General features: G+C 27.5%; 1 protein-coding gene across 8 annotated transcripts in view; it reads right to left on the bottom strand.

Moving 5' to 3' along the window:
- shot (dystonin-like protein short stop) overlaps positions 1–12,237 on the bottom strand; it is a 161,014-nt gene that overhangs the window by 65,502 nt on the left and 83,275 nt on the right. For 5 of the 8 annotated variants that reach the window (XM_067287921.1, XM_067287923.1, XM_067287920.1 and 2 more), the window contains 9 exons: positions 11,089–11,203; positions 10,824–11,001; positions 10,594–10,751; positions 9,336–9,496; positions 8,293–8,431; positions 7,978–8,168; positions 7,738–7,897; positions 7,520–7,603; positions 6,646–6,864 (listed from right to left, as the gene is read on the bottom strand). In XM_067287921.1, the coding sequence (XP_067144022.1) occupies positions 6,646–6,864; positions 7,520–7,603; positions 7,738–7,897; positions 7,978–8,168; positions 8,293–8,431; positions 9,336–9,496; positions 10,594–10,751; positions 10,824–11,001; positions 11,089–11,203 (1,405 nt within the window). The remainder of the gene's footprint in view (positions 1–6,645; positions 6,865–7,519; positions 7,604–7,737; positions 7,898–7,977; positions 8,169–8,292; positions 8,432–9,335; positions 9,497–10,593; positions 10,752–10,823; positions 11,002–11,088; positions 11,204–12,237) is intronic. The other 3 variants (XM_067287925.1, XM_067287926.1, XM_067287927.1) reach the window with 2 other exon arrangements.

Here is a 12,237-nt window from a genome sequence, read left to right as displayed (position 1 = left end):
ATATTCTGGTTTAGAGCATCCATTAAGGAAATAAATTTTTTTGTTGTTGGTTCTCTTAATTTACCTGTATTAGAATCAAGCAGATCTTTCCAGACTGCTTCTATAACTGTTAATTCATTCCCTTTATCATCTTTTATTCCAACTTTCTTAGTAAGTAATTGATAAAGTTGTGGTTGTATAAGATGCTGTTGAGTTGCTTCTGGTAATGTTATATATTTATTAGATGAAAGATCACAGTATGTATTTAAATTTTTATTAAGTATTCCTTTTTTAATGGCCTTATTAAAACTTATATATTCTGAGATTTGCGAATCTTTGATTCCTTCAATATCGAAAACTGTTTTTTGAGAAATAGGAAGAATTAATTCTTTCTCAACAGCTTCATTTAAACTAAAAATCTCTCTGGTTTCTGAATTATGATAATGTCCATTTGATGTTATTATTCCTTGTTCCATAGCTTCGGGAAGAGAAAGTAAATCATCAGTTTGATTTGAAACAATGTTTCTTGTGTGAGTATCTATTATTCCTACTGCAACTGCTTCAAGAATTGTTAATTCAACATGAGAAATAGGATGAATAATTGTATTGTTCACACTTATCAAATTATATTCTACAAGTTCTCTTAAAGTTAAAGGGTTAGTAATGAATTTCATTTTACGTGCTTTCAAAAAACTAAAGTTTTCTTGTTTTGTTATATCATGATATTTGCCCAAACTTAAATCTAAAATGTTCTCATATATTGCAGTTTTAACTGAACAGAATTCTTCTGTTTTTAAATTATACACTTCAGTTTTATGAGATTGCAAAATTTTTTTATCGACTGCTTCGTCAATGTAATATCTTTCGCCAGACAAATGATCGACTAATAGACCAGAATTTTCGTCAATTAAACCTTTATCTATAGCATCAACTAATGATATTTCACCTTCGTTTACATATATACAAGAACTATCGAGAAATTTAGCTTTAAAGGCCTCTACTAATGTTAGCTGTTTGTGTGTTTCTGGATCTGTAAATATTCCTGTTTTTGGATTAAGTAAATGCTTTTTTATGGCTTCAATAAGTGTAAGTTTAGAAATGTTAATAATATGCAATTCCATTAGACTTTTAAGTTTTTCTTCTCTTATTATTCCTAAATTAAGAGCTTCATCTAAGCTTATGGAGTTTCCTTTTTTTGGATCCAGGAAAACTCCATTTTCAGGATCATACAAACCCTTTTGAATTGCTTCTATTAATGTTAATTCTATGCCTGTTTTTGGATCAATAATACCACACATTTCAGTTAAACAACCAGCAAATTGAGTATCTATAAAATTTTGTGTAACAGCATTATGTAAACTCATTTGTTTTCCAGTATTTACATCTAAGTATTGTCCTGTTTTCAAATTAATTATATTACATTTTATTGCTTCATATAGTGTTAATTTTTCTCCAGTTCTTGTATTCAAAATAGCTCTTATTGAAGTTATATGTTCTGTATTTGTTGACTGGTCTAGTTTTTCGAGTTTTCTCGAACTTTTAATTTCTGAAAATGTTAAAGTGCTATCATATTTATGGAATGCACCATTTAATGTCGTAGAAGTGGTATTGACATAAGTTGAGGTTTCCAAGTCATTCGAAGGCTGCGTTACTGACGTCAATACACGTTGAGTTTCTGCATTGTAATCTTCTTCGCAATAATTCATTGTTTTAATAGTAGATTCTGTATGATAGATGGTCTTTCTTTCGTGAACAGGAACTTGCTCAAGGATTAATTCAGTTCGGAACGTCTTCACAGCTATTGGAACGGCTTGCTGAATGGTGATGGAGAACTATGCAACGGGAAGGAAAAGAAAAGAAAGGAAAAGGAAGTCAGAGGTTCAAGTAGACACCACAGACCTACAATTATAGTTCATGCTAGATTAACCCCATTTTAAAAGTAGAAAGAAATTTTAAACTATAAATTAAACCCACTAATTTACTTTTAACTTTGAATTTAACCATTCCACTAATAAAGAAATATACTAATAACATGCATACATTCTTAAAAAGAATCTTAAAAATCAGAATAAGGAGTATAAAATTAAATAAGAATATAAAAAAATTGAAAAATGGAAAATATTTTCGTAAACGAGTATCTAGAAGGTAATGATATTACAATGAAATATAATTTTTAAAATGATTCATTTGACAATACAAATGACTCCAAAATAGTAGATTTCTTTAATAAAAAATATTACATATTTCAAATAAAAGTCATATTAACTCCTTAAATTTACATACTGTATATAAACATTGTGTTCATATTTAAAGCAATATATTCATACTGATTTAGCTTGTAAACTTGTTAAAAAATATACGTAACATTATTTATTTAATAAGATTATATTAAAATTATAAGTTTACTGACATATGTATCAATACTATTTCATCATTAATTCATAATTTCTTTTATTATATTAATAAACTTGACTCCTTTTTTATTTATATTTGGCATTAATTACATTAAATTTTAATCTTTTTATAAAAATAATTCTTTTATTCTGTTTTACCAGATATAGAGAATCTTTTAAAATTATATTTAAAAAAAGCATTTAGGCTCAATTAAAATGTATTTTTTATATTTATTAAAATTCATTCACTACGTAAGAAAAGAATGATGATAATTCAATTTATTAACGATGCAAAAACTGTAATTATTATTTATAAAAATAAAATTATTAACAAAATTAATCATCTGTTGGTTTCTATCATTTTTACAATAATTATGTACCATGAGGAAGACCCAAGAAGTGGGTCGAAAACCTTTGTCTTACGTTTTTTACATAGTTAATGCAAAGCTATAAAAGGTTAGTATGACGTATCTATAATTATATACTTTTTAAAACTCTAATTTTTAAAAAGGTAAAAATGAGTAAATTAAAATGTTAAGTTTTGACATGAAATTCATAGTCATTATCTTTAAAAATAAATAATTTTAATCTCTAATAATGAATCAATATTAATGTTTAACTTGTTCACCAACAGTGACTTCTTGGAGCAGACTACACCACGAGATTGCACAGATCAATCCTTCTCGTAAGTGTCATAAAAATTTGCAGTGTTTCTCTCTTGGAAAATTTTATTATTAGTTTTTGTTTTAATTATTGTACACTTTTAGGAATACAGTGGTGCCTCATATAATGTACTCAATCCGTTCCAGGTGCACGTCCGTTAAGTGAAACGTCCGTTATACGAAACGCATTTTCCCATAGAAATACATGTTAAAACATCTAATTCGTTCCGCAGCATAAAATAACTGTACTGTATCATAAAAAAATGAACATGGGGTGCTTTCTTTTATTCCTCCGTGTAACTCTGCGTGAGCGACATCCGTTTAAAAATTCCTGTGGAACGCATTCCTAAATTCCGGTGGGAGTGCGCGTCGTCAAATGGCAAAAACGGCCACTTGTAGCAGTAGTTTACGATGAAAAGCAACATGGCATCCTCCGTGGCTCAGATAGTTTCGTTTCCAGGTCCATTATGTGGTTTTATGAATGAAAATTTAGAAATTGTGAAAGCGCGAGTTAGCACACGCAGTGATGTGTCTTTACGAATTTTTTTTGAATGGTAGCAGGCATTCTAATTTTTTTCATGGCTATTTTGAATGCTCTTTCAACAAATAATCCATTTTATGGTTAAATTTTACAATTGGGACCCTTCTTTTGCCTTTAAAAGCTCATATTTTAGAATTATAGATTCCTCCATCACGATACTATCGATAGTGCGGGCGCTGCCATCTTTCTTTCTCACCGTCGTTCCTAAATGCCTACAAACAGCAGCGCACTCCCGTAGTAGCGGAGACGCAGAGCGACTGCTAATAAAGAACGCACCCATGGAGCAGTCACCAATTATGCCGGAAAGTCCGTTGTTCACAGCCAGTCCGTTGCTCGAGTCAAGTAACGGGCAAACAGAAAGTCCGTTGTTCGCAGCGTCTGTTATTCGAGGCGTACGTTATACGAGGCACCACTGTATATTGTATTTTATATAATTTCTTTTGACATTTTTAACATATCTTATGCAATAAGTAAACAAAAACATTAAAAACACTTTTGGCACACAGTTAGGGACATTGCTATCTATGAGGACAGTGAACATGTTAATAAGTAAAAAAAATTAAACACTTAAAAAATTTTATTTTCCTTAAAATTATGGGGGAGAATCCAGAATCTCATTCTACACAGATAAGATTTTATCTGTAAAGAATTTCTTTAAACTCTGAAGATAAAACAGAAAGTTTTCTTTATGATTCTAAACTTAATAGCATATATAAGAAGCTACAACTTACAAAAGTGAGTTGATCATATCATTAACACTCAAAAATAGTTTATGAAAACAAGTTTCTGTTTTTGCCATTGGCTGGAAGTAGAAAATTGCTGCGGATTTCCTACTGATATTGTGTAAAATGCACTGCAACTGGAGAAACTGTTGCTATTGCAATCACTAAACGATAACGGATTGCATTAATCTACCATATTGGAATATCATCTAAAAGAAGTTTTAACTTTAAATAATTCCATCAATCGTAGAATGTTTTGTAATTCTAATTTCTAATACTCTTTGTTAAAACTTCTCTTGCATCCAATCAATTAGAACAATAAAATGTTATACTTTTAAATCTTATTTTTTGCAAATTCTAATGGCATGGCCATGAAATTTATCATAATTTTTTTAATGAAATTATATACAACAAAGATAGCACATTCACTTACAAGCAAACCGATATTAATTTCACAAAAAAGATTAAAATATAGGGAAGAACAAATTATTATAAAAAATTTCAGAAGACGCAGGATAAGATTACAACTATATTTTCTACAACATTATATATTACAATTTTTTATAGAAAGTTCTGTTTTATTCAATAGAAAATTGTAAACAGATCCAAAGAAAGAAATTAATGCTTAAAAGTACTGAATTCAGCTATTTAGAGCATCATATTAAAAATATACTTGACAGTATAAGTCAATTTATTATAATTCACTATGTTTTAACTTCCAAAATTTATTTTATTTAAAATCTAATGTATTGTGTAATATCTAATAGAGATTTCATAGTACAATGTCTCTGAATTGTAAGAATTAAACACACAGAGATGACACATGACAAATCGAGATTAGTTATATGCAAAATTTTCTGAAATTTTCTAGATTAAGTAATAGTGCAAATTAAATGATTTAATGATTAGAGAATTTGAACTATGGATCTTTGCTATCTGATGAAAATTTTAATGATTAATAAATTTAAATTAATCCATTATTTGCTTAATTAATTATTAATTAAAATCACTTAATTAACCAAATTATAACTCAGAAAATTTCAGGAATTTTTGATGTGAGCTGCAAGTTATGATCAAAGAATCTGAACTGACTGGACAGCCGAAGCAATTAAAGTGTCGGTCGACCACTCTGCCGACCTGGGATTGAATACAGATTGTCAAAAAATCCCAGGAATTTTTGAGGAGTGGTCTGTCTCAGATATGTTGGGTCCCATCTCTTACCATTCAGCCGAACCATTGTGGGCCTAGTCTCACTCATGACAAGCCTAATAAAAGACTCTTAGTGCTCACAGGAAAGAATGAGTTTAGCATATACAATTATACAGAAAAACAATTTTTAGTACTTTTTATGTTTAATAATATGTTAATACTAAATTTCTGTTTTAATGAAATATAATAATATATTCTGGATACAAACAATTACTCCTGAATAAACCATTATATTTTATTGATATTGAAAATTTATAAAACTTTAAAATTTTTTCATTTGCTGTTTTCAAGAGTTAAACAATTCAAATTTAAATCAAATTTTAAAACTAGGAATTTTTTAATGAACGACCAATGATCACTGAAATGGACAACATTTTTCATTTACAAAAGAGTTGATAATTTCACAAAAATTTTTCAAATATTTGTTTTACTTTCTTCATTTCAAGAACAAATTTTCTTGTAAACTATTATTAAATTATTCGAGTTTTATAAATGAAAAATTTTGTTGAAATTATTCAAATTAAAAATCATTTAAAACAACGTATAACAGACGGCTGGGGTGGCTAAGCTGGCAGTCCACTGCTTTGGGGACCCAGGATCAAATCCGGATAGGTTGAAAAACCCCATGAGTTTTTCGGGGATGGTCCATCTGGATATGACATCCCATCCCTCAACCCTTAACTTTCCTATTGTGGACTCGGCCAAACCCAAAATGGGCTATCTAAAAAGAGATCCTCTTAGGGCCCACAGGACAGAGTTAATAAAAATCACAAGGACAACATTAAATACTTACATTAATTACTAAATTAATGTAATTATATTAATTTAAGCAAAGAAATTCTAAACAAAATACTTACAAAGTTACAATTACAACACAAAACAATTTACAAAAATTATATTAAATTTTATGCTTTCATTTATACATTTACATTTTAACTATATTTTAACTTTATAATTTAACATTTATTCACACTCTGCTATATTGGAGTTGTATTGTATGAAACATTAAAACATGTAGTAATTTCATTTTCATATGTATGCATGTTTTCATTTTTAATGTAAAATTAACCATTAAAAAATATTTATCTAATAAATATGTTTCCAATAATCACAAAATAACTTTATTAAAAGATATTTACCTTCTGGTCATTATGATTTGATATTGCTACTTTCAATTCATTAATATGTTGAACTAGACTATCCACCATATTGGTATACTGTTGATTAAGAGTATCTAGTTCTTGACTTACAACATCAGCACCAGAAGATAATTTTGCTTTCTTTACGACGCTGGCATCGAGACTAGGATGAACTTCTTCTAAACCTTCTTTGTAGTGTTTGAGACGAAGATCAAATATCTATAGCATAGGATAAACATATAGCATTGATTCCTACTAGCAATTTTAATTGCTGACAAAGGAAAGCAAGACGGGACAAAATCTGGTTCTTTGTGCGGAATTGCAAAACAGCTTAGCAAAGCAAACCAAAAATGGATTTTATGTCATATACATGCCTTAAAAGTAATAAATATTCTCAAAAATTTTTCTTCACAAACAAACAGAAAGAGGTTTTTGATACTATTTCAGCATGCAAGTCTTTAAAAATATATCCAATTTAAATGGAGCTTTTAAGAAAACCCAAAAGTATAAAAAATTCTCTTCATGCAATTCAATTTTATTAAGCAGAAGCATTTTGCATAGGATAAAGCAGTAAGAGAGAGAGAGAGAGAAGGAAAGAAAGAGAGGGAGAACTTATTCTCTAATAAGAAATATTGTTATAATATTACATATATTTGAAAAATTCTTAAAGTAAATGGCTCATAAAATTTTAAATTATTAATATGAATATTTAATTTTTAATTTAAATTATTATTCAACTTATTAAGAAAATTTTGTTTAGAATATATTTAAATATGAAAGATTATTATATTATTTTATTATTATTTTAACTATTTTATAAGAAATTGTCAGGGAAAATTACAAAAAAGCAGTTAATAGTTAGCAAGCTGCATACCTTGGCTTCTCTAATATATCTTCCTCCCAAAATGTTGACATTTTCTATAGAATTTTTCTTCTCAGCAAGAGAATTATAAAACGTCTGAAATTCAATTTAATATTAAATTTCATAATAAGGGATTTTTTTATTTTTTAAGTTTGTGATTTATGCAGTTTCTGTTGCTGTAATAAGAAAATAACACATCATACGTTAACACCTACTTTATATCTTCTTACCATTAATTTTTCCATTTCTTTCTCAGCATCAACTACAGGATGTTTTACAGGTTTAATTTCTTCTATTTTAAAAGACATTTCATTAGCCCATACTTTCTCAACTTCCATTTTACTCTTATATGTTCTTAGAAGCTCTGAAGCAGCTTCACAACTTCTCAGTCTATTATGATTAAATTATCAAATTATACCTACTTCAGAAGAATTTAATATAATAAAAGAATTCAGTATTTTAAAAATTACCGTTCAACAACTTGTGTGCATGTATTTTCCCAACGTTTTGTTAATTTTCTGACATCTTCATCTAATTTATTAACATCGTGATGAATTGTTTGTTTTGGTCTGCTTTGTTCTGTTAAGTGACGTACTTTTGTGGTACTTTCTGTTAATTGGTCCAATGTATACTGATGTTGTTGTATTTCAACTTGGATATTCTAAAATTTAAACATAAATCATAATTAAAATCTTTATTTTCATGAAGATGTTTAGTTAAATAAAATGAATTATTATTGTTATATTAAAATTATCATAAATATTTTTAAAATATTCGAAACGTACCAGTAAATTATCATGAACTTTTCTTAAAGTATCTAAATCAGATGGCATATTCTCATAAGAAGCAAGCTGTAATTCCACATTTGAGACAACTTGAGTAGATTCTTCCATACCATGAAGAGAGATTTCCACAGATTTCAATCTAAAATTAATAAAAATTAGCATATTTATTACATAATTTTGCACGATTAAAATATTTAAAGATAATAATTCATCTTTATTAAGCTGATAGTGCTAGATAAGGTGAAATTTAAGGATTTTTTCATATATTAATTAAAAATTATTTGCTTTAATTTTATATTATTTGATTTAAGGAGAAATTATTACTCAAAATTTTAAAAAGTTACATTTGAAATTTCAAGGATTTATTATAATATTTAAGAAAAAAAAAAAAAGCAATTAGCCAAAATCCATGTAACAACTCTAATTATAAATAATGACTTCACTTTAGACAGAAAGAGAATTAATTTCCAAATAAACTTTAATATAGTAACAGGTACAAATGTTTACACTTAATTAACAGTGAATGCATTTTAGACTAATCAAGCAACCTTAAATTAAAAATAAATGGAAGCTGTTGATAATCTAAAATAGGAGTCGGCAACCTTTCAGTGGTGTTGTGCCGAACGTAAGTTATAACGTTATTCTGAGTGCTGATACGATTCTACCAATTTTGTTATATATATTATCAAAATAAGTCCGCTTATAACGAACAAAATTATACATTTTTGAAGTTAAGTTATTAATTGAATTATGTTCTTACATGTGAAGCACTTGCATAACACATAGATGGCAACACAGAGTGTAAGTGCATGCGCTGTAATAGAAATATACAAACAAGAGATTCATTTTTAATGTATTATGGCCTTTGCTGAACTATGATTTCCATTTAAATGTGTAATTAATAATTAAAATATAACTTTTACTACATTTCTATTCAATTAGAGTGCCACTGAAAATTGTCCTGTGTGCCAAACGTGGCATGCATCCATAGGTTGCCGACCCCTGATCTAAAATATAACTTATAAAAATATAAAAGTCAATACCTTTCAATATATACTCTTGATATACTCCATAATCTATCCCAAGATTCTACCATAGTATCATGTCTAGTTTGGAGTACAGGAGATTTTCTAGTAATTGAATGGAAAGTTTGTTGAATTTCTTGAATTTGTGATTCCAAATTATGAAGTTCGGTTTCAAATTCCTAGAAACAAAACATATAGAAATAAATAAATAAAATCTGTTCAAATAATAATAAAACTAAATTAACTATATTTTAATTGTTTAAGTATTTTTCAGTTAACTTTGAAATTTTGTTTCCTAAGTTTATGAAAAAGTAGAAATAAAATTGCTGATCAAGAAATAATTATTCATTAAAATTTTTAACTTTAATTTTCTCTGTTTATTCTCTGATATTGAATTAATCGTAAAATTAATGATGATTAACAAAATATATAAACGAAGTTCAAACTTTCGTTATTCTAAAAATAAAACCTTTAAAGTTATTCTAAATTTCATTATGATACCATGCTTTAAGATAAATATCATCAAAAAATAGATTTTCTTTTTAGTCAATACAATATTTGAATAATCATCAAATAACCACTCATTCAAGAATAAATTAGATCTCTTTAAATAATTATGACAAACTAATTATTTCGCTAACTATGAATATATTATAAATATTTTTTACAGTTTATTAATAATACTGTTGTTTTTTCTAGTCTGAAACCGTGTTGTTAATCTTATTTCTTTATTAAATATTAAATTCTATATTTATCATAAATTATAACTCAGTCTGTCTAAAATAGCATATTGCAACACTGGCTTTTAAACTGTGATTCATTTAAAGGTTCATGAACCACAAGTGGTTCGTGAAATGTGCCAGATTTTCATGGCCCAGATCATCATTTTTCTAAAATACTTTTTGGCTAGTAGAGAATTGCAAGAATATTTTTATGCACTATTTATCTCTTACATTAGGTTATTGAATAAACAAAAATTTTTGGCATAAACCTTTGGAATGATATTTTTCAAGAATAAAAAATGGAGAAAGACATAGATAATCTACCATATAAGCGATTTAAATTCAGTGATCTTCAGTCTATAAACTTTCAGAACCACTACATTGCAATATAAATAAAGAATAATATAACTATAAAATGATCTTTTATATATATATATATATATATGTTATGGTATAAAAAATATCCAAAGCAATAATGAAATTTTTAATGTTTCTAGATATTATTTATTATATTTTATATTAAATCAAATAATCTTTAGCTCAATTTATCTTACCTTATGTTGTATAACCATAGTTTCTAACATATCTAATGTGCGAGGAATGGGAGAATGAACTCTACTATTTAAAGTTCTCTCTTTCTCATTCAATATATTCTGCATTGATGCTACCATATCATTGAATCGTCTTACTGGACCTTTAGGAGACATTTCAGCTAAGATTTGAAACATACATTAGTATATTTATAATGATTGATTGTATAAATTTAATTTAAAGTATTTTATACCTTCTTCAAGTTCAAGTTGTTTTTGAAGTTCCAAGAAAAGTTTATTACAATATCTCATTTCTTCTTGTAATCTTAATAGTGCAGGATCATCCTGATCACCTTCACTCACAAGTTTTTCTGTATCTTCATTTAATGCTTTTAATATTGATTCTCTCTGATGCTTACCCATACTGCGAAACTAAAACAACAATACAAGTAAATCAGTTTATTATTTTAACAAAACGTATTGTTAATTATTGTGACCGTTACATTAAAGTATTCTTACCTGTGCCAAATCCCAAGACTTTACAATTTTAATGGTAGCAAAAATCATATTTTGTCTTAGTTTATGTTGCTTTGTTGTCCACAGAGAAACTACAATATCATAGTGTCGTTTCAAACTGAAAATTCAAATAACAACATCCAATAAAATAAATGAATAAATAAAACCAAAAATCAATTCTTAATAAACAACATTTTAAAGGCCTCAATTTAAAATCTTAATACTGTTATTAAAATTTTTAGTTTCAGCCAGATAAAAAAAAATATAAAAATTTTATCATTTCCCAATAAAACCATTAATACATAAGTCTTGTAAAGAGTTTGATATTGGTCTTATTACATAAAGTCAAATTAAATATTAATTAATTTTGATAGAATAAAAGGATTTGGATAATATTTTAATTTAGATTTCTCATATTATAGTTTAACTTATTTTACCATTCAAATCTCCTGCAAACCTTGTAACCAGTGCAGTCAAAGTTCGTACGCGAACGTTTTCGGCCCCTCACTAGGTCCTTCTTCAAGCGAAATTTTCTTTTTTGACCGTTACATCGAAGAATATCCTCTTTCCAGATAAAAATTCGAATCGTCAAAATTCCGAATCTAACGAAACCGCGTGCTATCCAATATTCCAAAGAGAAATTTAATGCTGTATAATGACTTTGGAATATTGGATAGCACGCGGTTTCGTTAGATTCGGCATTTTGACGATTTGAATTTTTATCTGGAAAGAGGATATTCTTCGATGTAACGGTCAAAAAAGAAAATTTCGCTTGAAGAAGGACCTAGTGAGGGGCCGAAAACGTTCACGTACGAACTTTGTCTGCACTGGTTACAAGGTTTGCAGATTTGAATGGTATTACCCCGGTGTGTATAGGTGAATTATATTAACTTATTTTATGTAAATGTTTTTATAGATTTATAATAGATTCTAAAGCTTAATTATATTTGTAATTTTAAGTCATGAAATCAGAAAAAATTCAATAACACTTATTGAATCTTATATTTCAAACACTGAAAAATGTTACAATATATTTAATTTTTATAATTTAATGTTATTTAAAATATTTTAATAATAAAAAAAAGGTTAATGTTACTTATGGTAGCAAACATGGCGGCTCGTCTCTGAAACAGTGGGGACGCATGTTCTAAC

This window comes from Centruroides vittatus, unplaced genomic scaffold, assembly GCF_030686945.1.
Source record: "Centruroides vittatus isolate TY-2023 unplaced genomic scaffold, ASM3068694v2 scaffold_752, whole genome shotgun sequence".
Classification (NCBI taxonomy): Eukaryota; Metazoa; Arthropoda; class Arachnida; order Scorpiones; family Buthidae; genus Centruroides; species Centruroides vittatus.
Note: the sequence above shows the minus strand (reverse complement) of the source record. Positions and strands in the feature narration are given on the sequence as shown.